We start from the raw sequence: 23,314 nt of genomic DNA on the forward strand, positions 1-23,314 counted from the left end.
TGGGCTGACACTATGTTGCTGTCGGGTCTGTCATAAGGTCACTTGTCATGGTTGATTATTGCAAATGCTAACATCACAGCTTGTGCATTGTGACCCCTGTAAACTCCAAGCTGGATATCCAGTTTAGCATTAAGGTGTATCCAGATCTGACGAAGGACCTTCGCCTGAACCCGATGTCAACGCAGTGCTGAAGTGCCAACTAGCCTCTCCCTATGGAGGATCCCTTTAATGATCCTTTCAACGGAAGTGAATCAATCAAAACTAACTTTAGCTGGAAAATAACATTATTCAAGAACCGCTATAAAGCCGAAACAATCTGTTACCTTAAATTATACGTTTATCTCTGTAAAGCAGCTTTGAAACAGTCTACATTGTTAAAAGTGCTATATAAATGAAGATGACTTGACTTGACTAGTTTCTTACAGATTGAACATGTATGTCTCAGTTGGTCTCTTTCCCCTCTCAATTAAGGTCCCTAAATAAAGTTGTGGCATGAGCACCAGGAGTTTGTTTTCAGACACTTTGTGATGAAAATTTCCAGAATACTGTTGGTTTTATAGTCATGACTGGTCAAACAGCTCTCAATTACAGCAACAGCACTTGGTAGGATAAGGCCTGTCATCTGAACAGTCTGATTGATATTGCTATCTCCTGCAGAACATCAGCCAGGAAATAACCAAATGCAACAAACTTGTTTTGAAAACCCTTTTACCTCTATCAGCAATGCCATCATTGTGACTGGTTTGGCCCAAATTCTCCATGTGAATGACAACGGCTGTACTGCCCAGATTGGCTCACAAGATGGTGTCTGTGTCTGAAATCACCCCCTATTTGAGGGAACAGCCATCTGTTGTGGTGTCCGAAACCAGTGGATGCTATCGAGTGCACTCATTCATTCCCATAAAAGCACCACAATAACAAATGTACAACTGATGTAAGTGTATTCCCATAAGTCAGTGACAACTTGACATCTGCTAGCTTGGTAATGGTAAATTTGGTAAAATATATGAGTAATGGTGAGCGGGATTACTAAAAATAGCTTTTGCCAACCACTGCCTATCAACCAGTAATACAATTTTGCAAAAGAGATAACCTTGTTTTGGGGGGGAAATAATATTAGCAAGAGATTACTTTGGAGAAAAGTCAAATAAGAGAAATGCTAACAAAAGTCAAAAACAGCAGATAACTAAAACAGGGTAAAAAGACAATATTTTATTAGTTTAAACATACAGTTATCAGGATGCTTATTCATTCAAATTCAGTAACAAAAATCCAAATTCCAAGTAGCCTGAAAGAAAGATTCAATATTACATATTTTTCAGAGAAGAAATCTTTTGTCTTTTAAAAACAATTCCTGAATTGACTGTGACATCAGATCTTTCCCCTTTCTCAGAACCCCTTTATAAGACATTCAGCTATACTAAATTTCAACATTTAATAATTAAAGCCTCAGCTGTAAAATCTTTTTGCATTTTCTTTTTAACAATATTTGAAAGAAACATGATTTTTTTTTTTACCATTTATTTTTGACATTGTTTCGTTAAATGGAGTACTTCATATTATGAACTGAACTTTGGAAGTCATGTTGCATTTCGTTGCACTGGCCAATTCAATTTAGAAATTGAATTTAAACTTCTAACAAAGTTTTTGCATTATTAAGGAATTTAAATAATGTGGCACAGAGATGAATTAGAAACAATGGATTTTTTGTAGGAAAAAAAAGACATTAAATGTAAGAAACGGTTAAGCGCTTTAAACCATCATCTCACTATCCCCACCTGTAAATAAAGCGCCTAATACCTGAATTGGGCCTTAAATGTAAATGCATGGGGTTATTTGATATATTCTGTTCCTCATTTTATTGAACACATTTATTTGTATATCTATAAAACACTGCATGAATATTGTGAAGACCAGCATCCACAAGAGTGCTCTCCTCGAAACCTACATTTGTCCTGTTGTGTCTCTGTTCTACTAACTGATCTAGTATTTGTCGTCTTCTGCATCGCTGAGAGCTTCACCACCAGCGAGAGATACGCTCTGTGCCAATCTCTTCCGGAAGTGTCCGTTGGGCACCTGCCAGCCTACCCGTGACCTCGTGCGCATCGAGGCGCTGACCGTGTTCGCTCGGCCTAGGCTGGTGGCCACCGCTGCCTCAAAGGTGAGAGTTTCCATATGGGTAGCAGAATCCGGGCTGTGCTCTTCATCTTGTAGGTTAAGGAAGGATTCAGAAGGATAGCGGCGGGCGGATGAACTCAGATATTCACCCACTTCAAAACGGGGGCTTTCCTGTTGTCTCACTCTACCTTCCTGGTCTTCAGCGCCGTCATCCCATAAAGCAGTGCTACAGCATCCTAACATCTGCTGGACGGTTGGGTCATCGTCGTCATCATCAGCTTGTGATGAAGGTTGTGTGTGTAACACTAAGGGTGAGTAGGAGATGTGAGGGCGCGAGCAGGTGGAGGTCTGGGACAGGCGACGCTTGCCGCTCGGCGTGCTGGACTCTGAGGTGGAGGGAACGGGGCTTTCTGAGCTGTTTCCCTGAGGAGAAATCAGATGTCAAGTATTTAGGACTATACAATGTTTAGGATAAAGCATTTAGTAGTGGTCAGTTAACTATTTTGTGAGCTCATCTAAAGTGAGGAATATTTATGCCTTGTAAAGCATTTACAAAGCAAATTTTAAGACTTTATCTTCTAAACAGAAAAAAACAAACACAACACAGTGATACAGAACATAGAAATATTTAAGATGTATGAATGTAAATAGTTTATTAATAATTTACTTACACTTTCTAAGTGATCTTATGAACCACTGACAACTCCTAAATAACTGGTTTATAAATAATGCAATACTTCATTTAGAAATGATACATTTGATCATTAATGAAGTATGAAAATACAATTATTAAACACATTATAGATATGCTTATAAGTTAAGAATAAAGAATTTATAGCTGTATTTATAAACTGCTTATTAATGTCTATTAATGCTTTATAACTGAATTATATAGAACAGAATTAACGGTTTACTCATGTTTAAGTAATGATTAATAGCGTGCAGTTATTATAAAATGTTACCACCTATTTTTTATGGAAAGTTTGGAATATCATGTAAAAAAAATGCTCAGTGTGCTAATTTTTCCCCACATTTTTCTTAGATATTTTCTGCCAATTTCCCAGGAAGTGCTGAGTCTGTTCTCTTGAACACACACAGTAGCATGTTTTATTCAGTTTTGTACACAAGTAAATTCACAACTTCATGGATGGAAACATAGCTATTGCTCAGTTTCTCAACTTAAGATCTGGATCTTGGCTTATGGTCTCAACATCAAAAATCAAAACAGAAATAGCTACATGCAATTTAATTTGATTAATTTGATTCAATTTCTCTTGAATTTAAGTTTTAGTTTATGTACTTGATTATTTGAGATCAAATAGTTCTTTGTACAAAAAGATATGGTACCTTTCGGAACTCAAAACTCCTTTTTGATATGAGAATTTAAAATTGAGCATTTTGAAACTAAAAGTTTGCAAAAACGTTTTTTTTTATAAATTTCTACTGCTTACTTTATACTCCCTTCTTCACCATAAACCTAACCATCAGACAAGTCTGTGCACAACACTACACTACATTTAAAGCTAAACATCATCTGGCCCGTTTATGAGCATTTTTACTAGTGAGGTTATTTATCAAATATCACCCATGAGTGAAATACTGCCATTCATTTACATAAATGTGTGGAAAGTTGTTTTATTATTGGATTGTTATTACTATTTTCAATATATACATATAATAATAAGTGACAGAATCAGATTTTTGTGTGAGCGAAACATACTGTAGGTTATTATGAGTCTCATCCACTAAAACAGATGAACCTAATAATTACACAAAGGCCTATTATTTAGGTTTCTTGAAAAATTATGTAAACAATCCTTAAATGTTTAGTCAACTGACAGTCCTGGTTCAAACATATTTTCAAGATAAAATAGTTTTTATGGAATGGGTTACCTATGTTTATCAGATCCTCCACTTCTGTAACCATGTTTAAAACTCAGCTTAAGACATATTTGTTTGATGAGACCTTTGCTACTTTGTAAGGACCGCTAGGCTTTGATTTTGTTTACATTATTATTATTTATTTTTCATTTTTATATTGTATTCTGATTTTGTATTTTACGGTTTTATCTAATCCGTTTGAAATTGTACAGCACTTAGGTACACACTGTGTTTTTTTAAGGTGCTTTATAAATAAACTGATTTGATTTGAAACTTTGATTTACAGAAGAAAGATTTCAACACAAAATATAAACATAACTATAATATAACCTATAAGAAATAAAACAATTAACAAGCCTAAATGACTGTCACGATCAACAGCTGGAGTGCCCATGATAGCCATTAGAGGGTACTCCACCCCAGACTATTGCCACATTCACAGCCTTCAATACACATAATCCATTAAACAGGCTAGAGGTCATAAACACACAGTAAGCAGTCCAAACAAGCACAGGGACACAGGCAAATAGAAAAGTCCATGTTATAGGGCAGGGGTCACCAAACTCGGTCCTGGAGGGCCGGTGTCCTGCAGAGTTTAAGTAAGTAAGTAAAATTTATTTATACAGCGCCCTTCACAGACACAATGGGTCACAAGGCGCTTTACAACAGACAATAAAACACAATAAAACACTTTGATATCAATTAAAACAAGTAAAATTAACAACATCTACAACATAGATCACCCAAAAGCTAACTTAAACAAGTGGGTCTTCACTTGTCTCTTAAAATTGTCCACATTCTCAGCAAACCTAATACTGATCTAGACTAGGTGCGATAGCGGCAAAAGCTCTATCCCCACCTGTCTTTAGGCGAGTTCGTGGCGTAGCTAGCAGATTTTGATTTTTGGATCTGAGGGACCGGAGAGGTGAATGAAAATGAATTAGATCCGCAAGATAAGAAGGGGCCTGGCCATATAAGGCTCGATATGTTATGGCGAGAATTTTGAATTGGATCCTGTATGTTACAGGAAGCCAATGAAGGGAACAGAGTATTGGGGTGATGTGGGTGCGCCTATTTGATCGGGTGAGTAACCTAGCAGCTGAATTTTGAATGGATTGTAGTCGATGAAGAACGGATTTATTGAGGGAAGAAAAAAGTGAGTTACAATAATCAATACGGGATGAAATAAAAGCATGAATGAGCATCTCCAGTTCCGACTGAGAGACCACAGACCTCAATTTACTAATGTTACGTAAATGAAAAAAACAAGATTTGGTCAAGGTTTTAATGTGGGTTTCAAAAGATAAGGATTTATCAAATATAATCCCCAGGTTCCTTAGACAAGGCCGCACAGCAGATGCCAAAGGTCCAATGTCCTGTATAATCAGAGGTATAGCATTGTCTGGTGCTACAATTAAAACCTCAGTCTTATCTGGATTCAGCTGCAAAAAACTCTCGGCCATCCAGCTGTTTATGACGTCTATACAATCTAAAAGCCTCGAAAGTTTGGATGACTCATTTCGCCGGAAGTTAAAGTGAAGCTGAATGTCATCTGCGTAAAAATGATAGGAAATATTAAAATCTCGTATGATCTGACCCAGAGGCAACAAGTATAAAATAAACAATATTGGGCCCAACACAGAACCCTGTGGAACACCACAAAGCAAGGGTGACGAGGCAGAATTAAAACCACCAATGGATACGTCAAAACTTCTATCTGTAAGATATGAGCTAAACCAATCTAGTGCCACTCCTGACACGCCGACCCACTCGCGCAATCTCATAATCATAATATTGTGATCCACAGTATCAAAGGCAGAACTTAGATCCAAAAGTACCAACACTGAACATAGGCCTGCATCCGATGCCACTTGAAGGTCGTTATTAACTCTCAGTAAAACGGTCTCAGTCGAGTGTCTCTTCCTAAATCCTGACTGAAATTTATCATACAATTCCAAGTTCTCTAATACAGCAGTGAGTTGATTAGCAACAACCTTCTCTAGAATTTTAGACAGCAATGGCAACTTTGAAATTGGCCGATAGTTCTTTAAAACAGCTGGATCCAAATTAGGCTTTTTTATTATAGGATGAATAGTGGCATGTTTAAAATAAGACGGAACACAGCCCGAGGCCAGTGAACAATTGATAATATCCACTATACTAGTACCAATTGCAGGGAGTACTTTTAAGAATAATGAAGATGGTATAATATCATGTGGACAAGAGGATATATTCATTTTATTAATCAAATTTAGCAAATCTGAGAGAGTGATTGGTTTAAAAGACTCAATGGTAATCGGCCTAGCTGAACGAATATCATCGACAATAAAGTGTGGTCCATGCAGAATATTTAATCTAATAGACTGCTCCTTATCAATAAAAAAGGACATCAGTCAACATGATTATCAGCAACTTCAGTGTGAAAATTAAAATCCCCAACCATTAATCATTTTTCAAAGTTAATAACAGATGACATGAAGTCCGTAAACTCTGATAAGAACTGCCCAGCAGGACCAGGCGGACGATAAATGAGGATGCAGTAGAACGGCTTTATCCAACCAATTCTCGTGATTTGAAGTTCAAAAGAGGAAAAAGTTTCCACGCTCACCAGTTGGCAGTGGTAGCTATCTCTCCATACCATGGCAAGACCTCCACCACGGCCAGAAAGACGAGGGGATCCAATATAAGAGCAGCCAACAGGACACAACTCATTTAAATGAATAAATTCCGCGTTGCGTTGCCAAGTTTCTGTAAGTAATAGAAAGTCCAGATTTTGCCTTACAATCAGATCATTCAAGATATGCGCCTTATTCGTGACAGAACGGGCATTTAACAAGCACACATTCACAGAAGAAATTACTGAGTCTTCAGAAATGGCAGATGATGTGCACTCGATAGTCCTAAGCGCTGACAGTCCACGACGGGCCCAGCCAAGGTGGGGGGGAGGTGGGTGTCTCTTCAGCAATCCACCGGACGCATCTGGAAACACTGGCCGTAAATAGGAAGCTCTTTCGGGGATCCAAGGCCAGGCAAAGCCCGGTTGGTAGAAAAGTAAAGGATTACAATCCACAAGCAGGCAGTCCGTCCAGTCAGCAAGGGAGTAATTCCATAAGCAGCGATTCTTAACCTGGAATCATGCTCTGGTCCCTCGCCTCCTCCGTTCCCACGCTTCTTGGGCAGGTACGCTGACTTTCTTCTCCCGTCACAGTGCAGCGTGAGATTGTGACCAGGTATGTACAAACGAACACAGGGTGGTAATGGAGGTGGATCATCGATACCCATACAACCGGTCATTTCAACTCTAATTCGCATTAGCAATTGCCGATCGTAAACCAAGGTTGCTGATACTTTTGTGGACAGGAATAGTGGCATTAAAAGGCATATTAAAATAAGTATCTGGGACGCGGCAAAGCCAAACACAGGCGCCATCGTCAACCGGAAGAGACTTTTAGAGTTTAGCTCCAACCAGGTCCAACACACCTGCCTGAAAGTTTCTAGTATGCCTAGTGAGACCTTGATTAGCTGGTTCAGGTGTGTTCAATTGGGGTTGGTGTTTAATTCCCCTAAACTCTGCAGGACAGCGGCCCTCCAGGACCGAGTTTGGTGACCCCTGTTATAGGGGATTATCACGCTTCCGGGTTTCATGGGTGGGATTTTTCAACTTTGTGCATGTCCACTTCCGGCGCAGTTCAACAATGGCTGAATCGAAGGCTAGATGTCACTGCTCTATTCCACTTTGTCAATCAAACAAACAACGCCAACCTTATTTAAGTTTCCATGGATTCCCGACTGAACTGAGTCTAAGGAAGAAGTGGATTAAAGCGGTTCGCCGGGATGAAGGGCCAAACTTTAAAATAAAACAAGGTAGCACTTGTTCAGTTAGTCGATGTACGTCAGAAAAAGTTATTTTGGGTAAATTTACCAGGGATGCAGTATAAATAAACTTAGGGTCGTCCATCATGGGTTCGCCAGAGTGATGAGTGATTCACCGGAAGTGGCAGTGCACAAAGATCACTGAATGCGGAAGTACTACGTATCAGCGTGATAATCCCCTATAGGGTGAGCTAATGAGGCTAATGAGATACAGCTGCAAACAATCATGGAAGATGAAACTGAACAGTGGATTATGTGTAATGGAGTCTGTGAATGTGGGGTGGAGTACCCTCTAGTGACTATCATGGGCACTCCAGCTGTTGAGCGTGACAAAACTGGTCATGAGAACAATTAAGTAAAATTATATCCAAATCTTGGTTGACAGCTATATAATGCTTTTTGATTGTTTTGCTCTGGCACCATCTAGCTGTGATGGCTAGAAAAACTATATAACACAGCTGAAATGACTACTAACGAAATTAGCATGATAAATGTAGTTTACTCAAGAAAACTTATGTAAACTTATAATAAACTTAAATTCTGCTGACTTTAGTCTAATGAGCATTGTATTTAGAGCACTGTCAGGAATCTCACGACAGCTTGCGTGACTGACCAAGAACGTGTTTATTTCTTATACATTCAAATTTTGATTATGGATGTGTACTTACACAAACTGAAAATGACGTTGCATCAATGGGAATTAACAAAACTGTGGACTAATCTAGATTTTTTTTTATCTAGAATTCATTGCATGGTTTGTCAAGACTAAATAAGTCTAACAATTTAAAATATTTAAAATATACGTATATTTTTCTTGTTCTTGTGCTTCACGTTCTTGGCATTTTTTCTTTAATTTTTCTGCTGATAGCTTGGTTTGAAAGCCATAGCCATATATGTCAAGACAAGTCAGTATTAAAAATACTTTTTCCTCTAAAGTTAAATCCGCATATGACTGCCATGTTTACATTATATAGTGATGCGCTACTTAAATCATCTTTGAGACCAAGGGCGCCTTGGTGGTTCGGAGGACCTACACAAACTTGTGTTCTTTGCGTAGAGGCAGGGCCGGCACTGGATGCTCCCATTTAGTCACAAGACAAGAGCATCAGTGAGGTTGGGTAAAGGGGTCTTGCTCATAGTTCGTGAAACTGTTTTCACTAACATCGCAGCATTCATTGGCCAAGGACCTTACATGTCTGACCGACATCTAAAGCAACCAATTACAGTTCATTTTGAACATTCATGGAAATGTGTAAAGTCGATGTGCCTACGATAACAGACCGGCGTACATCTAATAAATGATCCATTCAAGAATGTTGTGCGAGTTTACTGCAACAATGGAGCAGCAAACTTCAAATAAAGACATACACGTCGTCTTGAAAACCTGGAGAATTCAACTAATTGGATGACAACTTCGAAACTCTCAAAGTGTTTCCCATTTTGTGTGCCAAACGCATCAGACGTTCAGCCAACGGTGCGTGGATGTGATGTCTGAGGCTGAGACTAGCTCTGCATTACATTGATCAAATTTCTCATGGGAACCGTGCTCCGTTTCAGACTAAACTGCCTGTTGGAAAGCTCCTTAAGAAAATCATATCTGTATGGACCTTGCTTTGTGCACATTGATACTGTCATGCTGGAGGGGGAAAGATGTTGCAGATGTATGTCAGTCTCTCTGAAATTAAAGGGCACCTATTATGGAATTTTGAAATGTACCTTTCATGTAGTGTGTAACATAGATCTACGTGAACAAAAACATCCTGCAAAGTTTGAAATATGAAAGTGCACCGTATATAAAGTTATTGTCTTTCAAAAGTAAGAGTCGACTCGGAGTCATTTTTATGAATCGTTAGAAGACCGAAGCTTTTTCTCTGACTAGATGACGTCAACTTGTCAAGTTATTTGAATACGATACGCCCACTTATTGCGCTCCAAGGCCAGGGAAAATATCATGGCGACGAGACGCTGTGTTCTGAAGTGCGACTCAAAAGCCAACTTTTTTCATCTGCCCAAGGAGGAGCATTTGAAGACTAAGTGGCTACAATTCATATATACAACTATACCACAGAAGTATAGTCCGAGCCTTGTGCTTTGTTCGCGCCATTTTGAAGACGATTGCTTTTTAAATGCAATCAAACTTGGATTCGCGAGCCGGCTGATATTGAAGGAAGGTTCATTTCTAAGTGTATTTGCATCAGCTTCCTCCTCCGTATCACAACCTGTAAGTGTTATTAATAATTGTTGCTTTTATGTTTTATGTAGCATGCTTAATTATTATTTTGTTTGTTGTGTAAGCACCGTTTAGCTTCTAGGTCTTCAATGACAATTGTATTGAGATATGTGAAGTGTTTGTCGTTGTTTTCGGAGTTGTCTTAAAGAATAGAGAAATACCTCGTAGTAACGTAACTGCATTTTTTTTTGTAAAAACGTTATGTTTATGCATCGGGCTAATGCAAACAAAGACTGATTGTGCTTTTACAATATGAACTCTGGGCTATGCTCGCTAACATAACATTAAATTTTTTATCTTATTTTTAGTTTTTTACTACAAACTACAAAGCAGTGGACTATAATCATTATTATAACACGATTTAATTGATAAAAGCATCATTGTACTCCTTGTTAAACAATAAGTATTATCTCTGTAAACACTGCTAGGTCATCTGACCAATCTTGACTAACTCTGAGAGAAACCAGTTACCACATTTCAAACACATCTACCAGCTTTATCTTAATTGTATCTGGCCAGCAGGGGACAGCATAGTGTTGATTACAAATCACAGGTTTTCCTTGTATCAATGTTTCTGGCTTTACATCGTTGTAAAGGTATAACAAGGTCCTTCAAGTAAACATAAAAAATAAGGTGACACTGTGATGCGAGTCATGCGAAATAACCTTTACAAATATAAGTTTTGAGCTGTTTGTTTACCTGTCTGGTGACCCCATGTATGCGCACCTCACTGGGAGAGCGGGAACGTGATTTTGAGTTTGGATTTTTATCTGGGGACAGTAAGAACCGTTGTTCCTTTGGTCGTCCCCGCACCTTTTCCATGTACTGTGTCTGGTCTGAGTGGGACACTGTAAATTGTAAAATAGATGTTATACATCACATAGTCCACATAGGTTATCTACAGCACTCAATAAGACTTAAAGCAAGGATTTTTGAATTCTGGTTATTCACATCGAATTTGATATCTGACACTGAATGTATTCTCATGTGCTATTATACAGTATGTGCGAGAGATAAGTTAAATGGCTCATATCATGAGGTATAATATTTTCAAATGCACTCTCAGAACTTCCTCCTCGTCACCTACAGTGCTTGACGTACAAGCATGCATTTTAAAAGCTCTTGTCTCTTGCATGGTGACTCATTGGTTAAGCGTTGGCTGGTGTATTCTGGAGTTATGCGGCGTCTTCTCACTCTACGCGGGAAATGCGGTAACCAACCTGCAGCTTTGTAGCTCTTGTGTCTGGTTCTGAATGCATGTTCAGGTGGGCGATCTTCCCCCCACACGCCATTCAACCCTGATTCATCAACCTGTGAATCAGCATCACATTAGTCAATATCTCCTTCTCTCATTGTTCAGTATTTTACTTTTTACAAGTTGTAATACTATCTGAATGTATCCCTGTCAACTATTTATAGGAATAAGAAATTGTTTTGTTACCTGAGAGGCATCGTAGTCTTCACTGCTGTCTGTGCGCTGGGTCATGGGTTGCAATAACAGCTCCTGTGGTGAAATTGGGCTTAAAGCCACAAACCCTCCACTGGTCCTAGGACACAGAACCACTTTAATACATACACAGATAGTGGGTCTTTAAGGTTTCAAGCCATTAAATCACAATCTTATTTCAATATGCAGTACACATAACATGCTATTGTCGAGGCCTATGAAATCCATTTTTTTTTTTTCCGTAAAAAAAAATCTGGTTTCCTTTTTTTCCTGGTTTAATTTTTAAATACAATTTTAGTAATAAAACACATGTCTAATTAATTAAATTCATAAAAACAACTATTTATTAAGCAATTTTTTTTCCCATTTCTATAAAAAAAAAAATTCTCAGAAATTCTGAGTTATCTATTTTAATTTTTCTGGCAATCAAATGAAGACATAAAACATTAATTTAACTCTTTCCACGGCAGTATTTTTGATCCTTTTCTCAAAAGTTTCATTGCCCCCAGAATATTTTGTTGTATGAATTTCTAAATATGTAATATATCAAAAGAAAGAACAGCCCTCTTCTTTTAAGCAAAAAAAAAAAAAAAAAAACATTTTATTCTAGCTTCATGCATTCCTTTTTTATCAACACTTGAATGTGGGTAAGTTTCATTAAAAAAAAAAACATGTAGAGCAAAAAGCTGAGAAAATCTCATTCTTATCAAAGATTACATCCAGATGGGATTCAGAACGATAATCAAAACAGAGATGGAGTAGATCGAGTCCATCAACACTCCTAAAGCTTCAGTCCTACACCTCGTTACGCGCTGCGGGCTTCATACCCTATGTAGCTCAGGCCCCGGTTCCTCACCTTGGGTCCCACTCTAGGTGCGTGTTGGATGCTAACGACAGATGCTTCCCTGACATTTTTTGTTTAGATTATTCTTATTCTGTTCATTGGTTATTTTATTTATAAATGGATTTTGTTGTTATCATGAAACTGTTGTCTGACAATAAATCACATTTAACCAATCATATTTGTTAAATATTTTGTATCCATGCATTGTAAAATGATCCACTCACTTCGACATTTCTGGCCTCGCCACTGATATACATTGATATGGATCAATTGTATGTTATTTTAAACATGACACTTCTTTGAAGCCAATAAAACTTACAGGGCTGATCCTGCGCTGTGAGATATCAGTTGCAGGGCGGAACTTCTCTGTAGAAAAGCAAACCATATTAGCCTATTGTGAAATTATGAAAAAATGCAAAGCCTTTACGTACACAAACTATACAAAACATCAAAATATGTTTAGAGAAAAATTATTTATTCTAACAAATCACTAAAATTTATCCTCTTGAACTTTGTCATCTCCTTATTAAAAACTTACCAAAATAAGAAAGCATGATATGATGAGTAATACAAATTTGTCTAAATGTGAACGTTGCAAAAAAAAATAATTCAGTCATGTCACCATACCTGGGCCTCTATCTGTAGCCTCAGCTTCTTAGCTTTGCTCTGCTTAAAGTAATCCATGATCATCATAGAAGCATAGATCTTTCCAACGGTCATGTCTGTGTCTGAAGATACACGCACACACCTCTAGATTGTCATTATGACAGTACAACAGATTAATTTACATCAACCAAATCAACCTTTTAACAGATAAGGCAGTTCCCTTTCGTTGTCACTTCGCGTTACGTCGAATGGCGACGAAATGGGGTTAGATTAGAAGCCTATCCTCTTCGAACAGTAATAAAACGAGCCAATGGCAAGCAAATGCCATGGGTCTGCTGAATTTGCATAGCATAACTCCGCCCCACCTCGTGGGTATAAAGGAAGTGCGCCGGCAACATGCATATATGTTTCCGCTTTCGGAGCCAAGTTAATTCTTCACTCCACAAGCCTTCCTGAGTTTCATCTCTAAATTCCTCTTCGAGACGAGCTTCCCTCCAGGTGTTGGTGTGACGGCGAGTTCCAGCGAGTGCACATTCCCTGCGATCTGAGCAGTGATCTGCCAGTGTGTGTGTGTTCTCTCCCTGGTCGCTTCAGCATCTGCGGGGATTTTCCTTCTCTCTAAAAGAGCAGCACATGGCACGTCTTTTTAAAGATGCATCGCCCGTGCCCTTCTGGTTGCGGTCGATTGTTGTCTGACTTAGATGGGCACAATCGCTGCTTTGCGTGTTTGGGCTTAGAGCACGCCAAAGCAGCGCTTGTGGATGACTCATGTTTCCATTGCGGAAACATGGCCATCGTGACACTATGGTCGAGACTCAATGATCTCGAAAGAGTGAGAGTCCCCTCATCCACACCCCGATCTACCCCCTCTAGTGATAGAGGTGGTACTTCAGCTGGTGGCCAGGGTGACCTGAGGGTAACGGTGTGGCACCAACAACTGACGATTCTTCCTCGGGCCACACCCCCCTCTCAAGTGTTACAACCAGAGAGTCGACCGGATGATGCACCTGAGCGGTCCCGGCCACCGGTCGTGGATCGTCCTCGTGTGTCATTCGGCGCTCCTGAGGATGACTCCATGTCGATCGCTGCATCACAAGGTGGGCAAGAGTGATCGGGAGATGAAGATTCGGCTGTGCTGCTGCCTCCGGGCGCATCAGCATTGTCCGAGTCTGATCCCGAGATGACGGCCATGCTTTCCCAGGCGGCTGCGAGCATCGGGCTAGAGTGGAACCCTCCGCCCTGTCCCGAGCGCTCGCGGCTGGACGATTGGTTTTTGGGTGCGCCCGCAGATTCACGTTCGCGTCCAACCCCAATGCTTTTTTTCCCGGACGTGCATGAGGAGGTCACGAAATCCTGGAAGGCACCCTTGTCTTCCCGCGATTGCTCGGCGACCTCCTCCGCCTTGCCTCCTCTCGATCAGGCGGCTGTCCACGGGTACACTGGGGTACCTATGGTGGAACGCTCTGTTGCGATGCAGTTGTGTCTGCAGAGTGCTTCCTCTCGTGGTGACCCTAAGCACCCCCTCCAAGGCCTGTAGGTTTTCGTCTACTCTGGTGGCGAAGACCTATAGAGCTGCGGGGCAGGCAGCCGCCTCTTTGCATGCCATGGCCACTCTTCAGGTCTACCAGGCCAAAATGCTCAGGGACATGCACGAGGGGAGGACTGACCCAGGGCTCTTTGATGAGCTGCGTGCCGCCACTGACCTCGCTCTCCGGGCGACGAAAGTGACCGCACGCTCCCTGGGTCAGGTGATGTCCACTAACATGGTCCAGGAGCGACATCTGTGGCTCAACCTGGCTGATATGAGAGACGCCGAGCGAACTCGTTTGCTCGACGCCCCCATATCCCAGGCTGGACTCTTCGGTGGAGCGGTTGAGGATTTTGCCCAACAGTTCTTAACCGCCCAGAAGCAGACTGAGGCGATTAAACATATTCTGCCCGACGGCCCGCTGCTGCCTCCACCCAGCCGTCGGCTCAGACACCTCAGCCTGCTCGCCGCCGAGGGCCCCAGCAGCAGCCTTCACCCGGGCCACGTCGTGGAGGAAGGCGCCACAGCCCTCTCCAGCCCCGCGCCCCGCTAAACGCCAGGCCAAGTGGCGCTCCTGAGACGGGCTGCCCAGAGATGGCGACCAGTTCTTTCCAGGAGATGGTAGCAGGATCACTCCTTCCCCCGGTGGAGGGCCGGGGGAGAATAATTTGTTCTCCACTCCCTGCTGCTAACCCACGGGTGGGCAGCACCCTAATGTGGTTAAAGAAAGAACTGAATTCCCCATCTCTGAGCCCCCAGGAAAGGGGTGACAGTGCGCGCCACCCACGGGTCTCACCGCTCTCATCCCCCTCTGTCGCCAGACCCCTGCCAGAGCACGCCCCCGTGGAACGCTGGTCCTTCCCTGGCAGGACGCGGCTAATGACCGTGCCCCCACACCAGGCCGTATGCCACCCACGTCCGGGGCGGTCATTCCGCTTCGCTGCACCCCCGAGGGGACGTCTGTCGTTCGCATGACCCCGCTGGCACAGTCTTTGGAAGCCTGCTTCCCAATCTGTCCCGCTGGCTTGTGCGAACCATCAGGCTCGGCTATGCGATTCAGTTCGCACGGTCTCCTCCCCGCTTCAGAGGAGTCCGCTTTACTATGGTCGGGGCCAATGCCCCTGTCATGAGAGCGGAGGTCGCTACCCTGCTGGCGAAGGGTGCGATCGAGACTCTCCCTCCAGCCGCAATGAGGTCCGGCTTCTACAGCCCCTACTTCATTGTCCCCAAGAAAACCGGTGGGTTACGGCCAATCCTGGACCTGCGCGTCTTGAACCGTTCCCTTCACAGGCTTCCGTTCAAGATGCTCACGGCCAAACGCATTTTCGAATGTGTGCAGCCACAGGATTGGTTTGCAGCTTTCGACCTGAAGGACGCCTACTTTCATGTCTCCATTCTTCCTCGACACAAACCGTTCTTGCGGTTTGGTTTCGAGGGGCAGGCATACCAGTACGCAGTTCTCCCATTCAGGCTGGCCCTGTCTCCTTGCGTCTTCACGAAGGTCGTCGAGGCAGCCCTTGCGCCACTACGGCAACACGGGGTTCGCATCCTGAATTATCTCAACGGCTGGCTAATCCTAGCTCACTCTCGGGAACAGGTTTGTGAACACAGGGACCTAGTGCTCCGGCACCTAGCCCGTCTGGGCATTCGGGTCAACTGGGAGAAGAGCAAACTTTGCCCCGTGCAGAGGATCTCTTTTCTCGGTATGGAAATCGACTCGGTCGCCATGTGCGCGCAGCTTACGAGCGAGCGCGCGCAGTCACTGCTGACTTGCCTGAGACAATTCGAGGGCAAGAGTGCGGTTCCACTGAAACTTTTTCAGAGGCTCCTGGGGCATATGGCATCTGCAGCCGTGGCAACGCTGCTCGGATTGCTTCATATGAGACCGCTTCAGCACTGGCTTCGCGATCGAGTCCCGAGGTGGGCATGGCATCAAGGCACGTTCCGAGTACCAGTTACTCCGACCTGCCGTCAGACCTTCACCCCATGGACGAACCTCAGCTTTCTACGGGCCGGAGTACCCTTAGAACGAGTTTCAAGGCATGTTGTTGTCTCAACGGATGCCTCCTACACGGGCTGGGGCGCCATGTGCAATGGACATGCTGCCGCGGGCTCCTGGACAGGACCCCACCGCCTATGGCATGTCAATTGCCTCGAGTTGCTGGCAGTACGTCTCGCTCTGCACCGCTTCCATGCGCTGCTCAAGAACCAGCATGTACTAGTCCGTTCAGACAATACCGCGACAGTAGCGTACATCAACCGACAAGGTTGTCTACGCTCCCGCTGTATGTCGCAACTCGCCAGCCACCTCCTCCTATGGAGTCAGAAGCATCTGAGGTTGCTTCGAGCCATTTATATCCTGGGAGACCTGAACTGTGCAGCCAACGAGCTCTCACGGCTTCAGCCTCTTCCTGGAGAATGGAGACTCCATCCCCAGGTGGTTCAGCTGATTTGGGATCAGTTCAGGGACGCACAGGTAGACCTGTTTGCCTCCCACGACTCGTCCCACTGCGCCCAGTTTTACTCCCTGACCGAGGGCACGCTCGGCACGGACACACTGGCGCACAGCTGGCCGCGGGGCCTCCGCAAGTATGCGTTTCCCCCAGTGAGCCTTCTTGCACAGACCCTGTGCAAGATCAGGGAGGACGAGGAGCAGGTCATATTGGGTGCGCCCACCCGAACCTGGTTCTCCGAACTTGTACTCCTCGCGACAGCACCTTCCTGGCCAATTCCTCTGAGGAAGGACCTCCTTTCTCAGGGACGGAGCACTCTTTGGCACACTCGTCCCGATCTTTGGAACCTCCACGTGTGGCTCCTGGACGGGACGAGGTATGTTTGAGTACCCTACCACCACCGGTGGTGGCTACCATCACTTCCGCTACAGCATCGTCCACTCGACATGCCTACGGGTTGAAGTGGAACCTCTTCATCTCTTGGTGCTCTTCTCACTCAGAAGACCCCAGATCATGCCCGATCAGTGTCGTGCTTTCCTTCCTGCAGGATGGGTTGGAGCGAAGGCTGTCTCCCTACACCCTGAAAGTGTATGTTGCAGCTATCGCCGCACATCACGATGCAGTCGAAGGTAAGTCCGGGTACGACCTGGTCATCAGGTTCCTGAGAGGAGCGAGGAGACTAAATCCTCCTCGCTCTCCTCTCGTTCCCTCTTGGGACCCCTCAGTGGTTCTAACTGCCCTGCAGAGTGTTCCCTTCGAGCCATTGCAATCAGTGGAGCTTAAGTTCCTGTCAATCAAGACAGCGCTCCTGGTTGCATTGGCCTCCATCAAGAGGGTAGGGGACCTGCACGCATTTTCTGTAGACGAAGCGTGCCTGGAATTCGGGCCGGCCTTTTCTCACGTGATCCTGAGACCCCGGCCTGGATATGTGCCCAAGGTTCCCACCACTCCCTTCCGGGACCAGGTGGTAAACCTGCAAGCGCTGCCCCTGGAGGAGGCAGACCCAGCCTTGGCATTGCTCTGTCCAGTACGCGCCCTCCGTCCTTACGTAGACAGAACACAATGTTTCAGGACCTCAGACCAGCTCTTTGTCTGTTATGGTGGGAAGCTGAAGGGAAAGGCTCTCTCCAAGCAAAGGTTGTCTCACTGGATAGTGGACGCCATTGCTTTGGCTTACCAGCAGCAAGGTCGACCTTGCCCCCTTGCTGTGACGGCCCACTCCACCCGGAGTGTGGCCTCCTCTTGGGCTCTAGCGCATGGCGCCTCGCTAACAGACATCTGCAGAGCTGCAGGCTGGGCGACACCCAACACATTCGCCAGATTCTATAATCTCTGAGTGGAGCCAGTGTCCTCCCATGTACTCGCTTCAACCAGCCGGTTCTAGGACCCGCTCAGGTGTCTTCGCTTGCTCGCCATTCCACTCCTCGGACTGGATACGTGCAGTATTCTCCTCAGGTGAGCCTGATAAGCCATGAGTTCCTCCAGCGCTGCTGACGTCAACGCCAGAGTTATGCCTCTGACAGCTTTCGCATTGGCTAGGTGCCCCTCTGGATGACCCCCACATGTGTATTTCCACTGTAAGCCTCTCTCGAGCATGTGTCTTTCTCTTGGCATGCCAGTCTGCCACCCCTGGGGTTGAAATATTCCACCCTGGGGGCTGGACACCCCAGTGTTTTTCCGTATGTACCCTCCTCCGGGTCATATGTGTATTCTTAAGTCCCCCCTTCGGGCGGGCACTGATTGCATATTTCCACTGAGATATGCTTCCCAGTGTACCTTGGTATTCCTGTGTTAAGTAGGAGTCCTCCGTCCGTGCTAGTCTCACGACAGGGAGCTCAGACTTACGCAGGACACTGGAAGACAGCCGAGGTGGCGTGATTGGACTGGGAACCCCTTTTCGTCGTCATTCGACGTAACTCGAAGTGACAACGAAAGGGAACGTCTCGGTTACGGATGTAAACCTCGTTCCCTGAGTAGGCGGGGAAGTTGCGTAGCCTGAGTTGCGTCTTCCTGCCACTTCCGCTGTACCGCTGGAACAGCCTGAGTTCAGCTTGGCTCCTTCAGCGAAGAAACATATCTGCATGTTTTCATATCTGCATCTGGCTCGTTTTATTACTGTTTGAAGAGGATAGGCTCCTAAGCGAACCCCATTTCATCGTCATTCGACGTAACGCCTCCGTTCCCTACTCAGGGAACGAGGGTTACACCCGTAACCGAGACTTTCATGCTCATGACACTGTTTTAAAATGGAAAGGTGTCATGTAATTTTTCTATATGGAAGGATATCTGCTCCTAGTTTGGTAACAGGTTGTGAACAAGGTGGTTCTGGGCACAAATGCAGACAGACATTAATTATACATTTTTTAAATTAAAACTAAAAAATAAACAGAATGCTGGCACATCAGAAGGCACATAAATCATGTCAGCTGGCAAATAAAGGAAGTCTCAAGACTGTCTCCAAGGTTTAAAAAGCTGGAGATGATCATTTTTAGTGGGGGCAGAGCTGTTGTATAGCACAGCTGAGGTTGTTTTTAAAGATTTTTTTTTAAACAAATGAATCCATTACTGGAGACAAACATAGCAGAGTGCAAAAAGACCTTTCAAACAAAAGTTGGAAGGTAGTCCAAGATGGTTAAGACCCAATCTGGAGAATACCAGCTTAAGACCAAGTACACAACTCTGAACTCGTCAGATTCTCAATTATACTCTGTGTTTAAACTGTCTGTCACTTGGTCCAAGTTGTTTTTGTGATTTCTTTAGGAACGTTTGGATGCATGTCTGACTCCATCCATGCTTTAGGTTTATGTTAGGTTTACTATAGCCTCGCATCCTCTCCTTTTGAACATTTGAAGTCGGTTAGCTTGCACACTCTCCTTGAAGACTGCACTCTATGACCCCCATAAAAGGCCATTGTATAATTCACAACTTCTATTACTATTTCACTTTGCATCTGAGTCTCACCTTTGTTGATGGGTACCAGCAGATCCAGAGTCTTTTGGGACAGGTGTGGCCAGGTGAAACTTATCTCCTTCTGCAATTCCATGTCCAACTGTAGCCGGTCCTCGCCCCCTGATAGGAAACATATGGTCTCAAATAAGAGATAAATGTAATAGATTATTGAAAAACTTTGGAGAACCTACATAGACTGTATCCTCATTAAATATACAGGTAAGTTAAATCTTTCGGTCACTTATGTAGTGGATGCCTTATGCCAGATTGTTGTCTGCAAGAAACCCAGCCTTTTCTCTTGTCAGCCTTTTTTTGTTTTCCTTGTCTGTTCACTTTATCCACTGAATCCAGCCTGCCCTTCTAGACTGTTTGCCTGTCTGCCTGTTCTCCTGGCTCCGACCCTGGACCGTTTATCCATCTCTCTCATTCTCCACGGACTAGCTTGCTGGTTTGCCACTGATATAGATTACTTCTTGATATTTCTGTGGTGCTATTTTGTCATTTTGGAGCAATTTCCCTTTCATTTTATGTAAAAGAGTGGCCAGGATATTCTTCAAATATTCTTGTGTTTGACAGAGGAATGCATCTCATTCAGCGTCCTAGTTCAGTGGTCAGGGAGTCTCACCCTTTCAAAAAAGGGTGGGAATCTTTAGACACCCTTACGATCCAATCCAAATCCAATTCTGGAAATCACAATCCGATTTCAAAATTATTTTTGATCTACATTTTTTTTCTTAAAACCAACCTTAAATCTTAAAGGGGTCATGACATGAGAAACCAAATTTGCCTTGATCTTTTGGTATATAAAAGGTCTTTGTACCATTAAAACGTCCTGCAAGTTTCATAGCTTAAGATGTCCTCCACATTATAAACAAATCATTTATTTAATCAAGCTCTAAATACAGCTCGTTCTGGATCCATGGTAAGAAGTGACGTCACGGTACGAAGTGACGTACCAGCGTTTGCATATAGACCGCCTCCAGCACAAGACAACTACGCTTAAAGCGCAAGGCACTACGCTCATTTTGTATCATTGTCGCGCCCGCGCGCTACGCGCCTCACAAGTGTTCAGTCGACGCCGGACAGCGAGTGGGTCTGTGTACAGGGAAATTACGATGCCACGCAGATGTGCTGTTCCTGGCTGTGGACAAACAACATCTTTGAATACGCTGCGAAAGATCCAGTCGTCAGGGGTAAATGGATGCACTTTATTTTTTGCGGACGTCTCAGTCACGGCAGTGTTAGTTTTAACGTTAGTTAATCCATTTGAAGGATGACTGTTTTGAGAACAAATCCCAAAATGATGCTGGCTTTGCCAGAAAACTGTTGCTCAAAGACCTTGCCGACTATTCTGGGCTCAACAACGACGACGCAAACTGTAAGTAATGTATTTAAAACTTTAAACTACTTTTTAAATACGCTGAATCCGCAAATCCTCTGGCTGGGGGCGTTAATAATTGATGCATAGGCACTGACGTTAGCCAATCATAACAGTGGACGTTAACACTGAACTCTTAAAGGGGAAACACCCCCAAAACAGACTGTTTGAATCAGAGGATGAGAAACAGGGTGGGAAAAGGTCATAAATCACTACATTTTAAAAGTTTTTTGTAAAAAAAACTATAGTAATACTATAATTGCACCTAAGGGAACATAATAATAAAATAAAAAAAACATGTCATGACCCCTTTTAAATGTATTTGTATGTTTAATATTTAATTATATAGATAATTTTTAATTGGAATTGTTTAAAAAATATTTTATTAAAACTATTTGATTAAAACTAACAATGGTGCCATTTTATAGCGTGAATGTGTTGTCATGTTGCCTGAAATAGTCATCAGTGTACCAATGTACAGTGAGACAGGGTCCTTTACCAGTGCCCAAATTTGTGCACACCAATAGGGAACGGATTGAGACGCACCCTTACAGGTGTGGAATAGTATGAGTGTAAGTAAAGGATGACAAAATTAGCATTTTTGGGAAAACTATACTTTTTAAGCATAAATTCACAGTTCTGACCTCTAGCAATTCTTATCTCCAGTGCAGTGCGGATCAGAGACATCAGTGTGGATGTGAAGTGAACCGTCATGTCCTCATCGACTGGCATATTCATCAGCACCAGTCTCTGCCAATAGCAACACAGCATGGTTGCAAATGTTAATGATCTAAAATGCTCAGATTTTTAAGAATTTTTGGTACGTACATAATTTTTAAATATAAATTTGTTAAATATATTAAATATTTTTATGTTGAATATAAATTTGTTTTTCTCTGTATTTCAGTAGCTCTCAGCAACTTCAACTATTAAACAATGCTATGCATTTGTCAAGATAAAACTTTTCTACCTTGTAGGCAACTTTGGCAGGACACTTCTTTCCCAATCCAAGAGGTGGAGACATGTGGGTTAGCATCTCATACATGGCAGTGTAGTGAATACGGCCACTGGAGGGTAATAAAGCATAAGTTCATTCATGTGAGAATCACAGAAAATTAATGTTGGAAGCAAATGAAATAAATAATTCAGTTTAATTTACAGAATGAAGAAACATTACATTGTTTCCTCTAAAATTCTAAATGTAAACACAGCAATATTATGAAATATGTCACATTTCATGATTAAAAACAGGTTTGTCATTCATTTCTCCAGAATGAAATTAACTGTCTTTACCACTGAATCATACATTCAACTGATTCACTCAAAAACACTGATTAATTCAGGAACAAAACACCACTGCTGTGTGTTGCTAACCCTGCTCCTGGAGAGATCCGTTCTAATCTCTAATGCAGCAACAATTTTATCCAAATACATTTTATGATTTTAAAGTAATCTTGAACCTGGTGTCAAAAAGCTCTTCAGTTCCTCTTGCTGAAGAGAAACCAATGCTGCCACCACCATATATGACTGTGTGGAATTTGGTGCGAAACACAGCACTTTGTTTTCAGGCCTAAGAGCTCAGCATTACTATTACCAGATCATACATTTTTCCTCTTCAACTGTAAAACTTCAGGAATGAGTTAAATTCAGCCAATGCTACATATGAAGTTAAATGAGTTCATGGACACTAATGTGATCATTATGAAAGTGAAATATGAGGGGTATGTTTACAGCAATAGGACATTCATATTTGTATACACAATAAAAATGTAAAACATTTTTACACTGTTAAGATTTTTTTTCCATTAAAACACCTCATATATCCAAAATGCACAACAAAAGCTGCAGCAACATATCAAGGTTTAAACTCAATAAATAACTTTTCTACCCTATCACTGTTTTATAGCCTTCCACAAAAAAAAGATCCCACAAATGTCCATAGAAACCAAAGACACTCTTAACATTAAAGCTTATTCAGAACACTTTCTCTTTTTTATTATTTGTACA

At 42.8% G+C, this 23,314-nt stretch overlaps 2 protein-coding genes across 2 annotated transcripts in view; one reads left to right on the top strand and one right to left on the bottom strand.

Annotated features, from left to right (window-relative positions):
• LOC306998452 (uncharacterized protein) overlaps positions 1-23,314 on the top strand; it is a 460,366-nt gene that overhangs the window by 10,950 nt on the left and 426,102 nt on the right. The gene's annotated exons all lie outside the window — the stretch shown is intronic.
• Positions 1,391-23,314, bottom strand: part of cacna1eb (calcium channel, voltage-dependent, R type, alpha 1E subunit b) — a 138,182-nt gene continuing 116,258 nt past the window's right edge. Inside the window, exons 37-45 of the mRNA XM_079614372.1 lie at positions 22,278-22,374; positions 21,952-22,057; positions 19,942-20,049; positions 13,021-13,121; positions 12,713-12,759; positions 11,544-11,649; positions 11,323-11,413; positions 10,802-10,950; positions 1,391-2,541 (exon numbers count right to left, since the gene is read on the bottom strand). Of these exons, the coding sequence (XP_079470498.1) occupies positions 1,984-2,541; positions 10,802-10,950; positions 11,323-11,413; positions 11,544-11,649; positions 12,713-12,759; positions 13,021-13,121; positions 19,942-20,049; positions 21,952-22,057; positions 22,278-22,374 (1,363 nt within the window). The 3' untranslated portion in view covers positions 1,391-1,983. The remainder of the gene's footprint in view (positions 2,542-10,801; positions 10,951-11,322; positions 11,414-11,543; positions 11,650-12,712; positions 12,760-13,020; positions 13,122-19,941; positions 20,050-21,951; positions 22,058-22,277; positions 22,375-23,314) is intronic.

The sequence above is a fragment of the Phoxinus phoxinus genome, assembly GCF_949152265.1.
Source record: "Phoxinus phoxinus genome assembly, chromosome: 5".
In the NCBI taxonomy this organism is placed as follows: domain Eukaryota; kingdom Metazoa; phylum Chordata; class Actinopteri; order Cypriniformes; family Leuciscidae; genus Phoxinus; species Phoxinus phoxinus.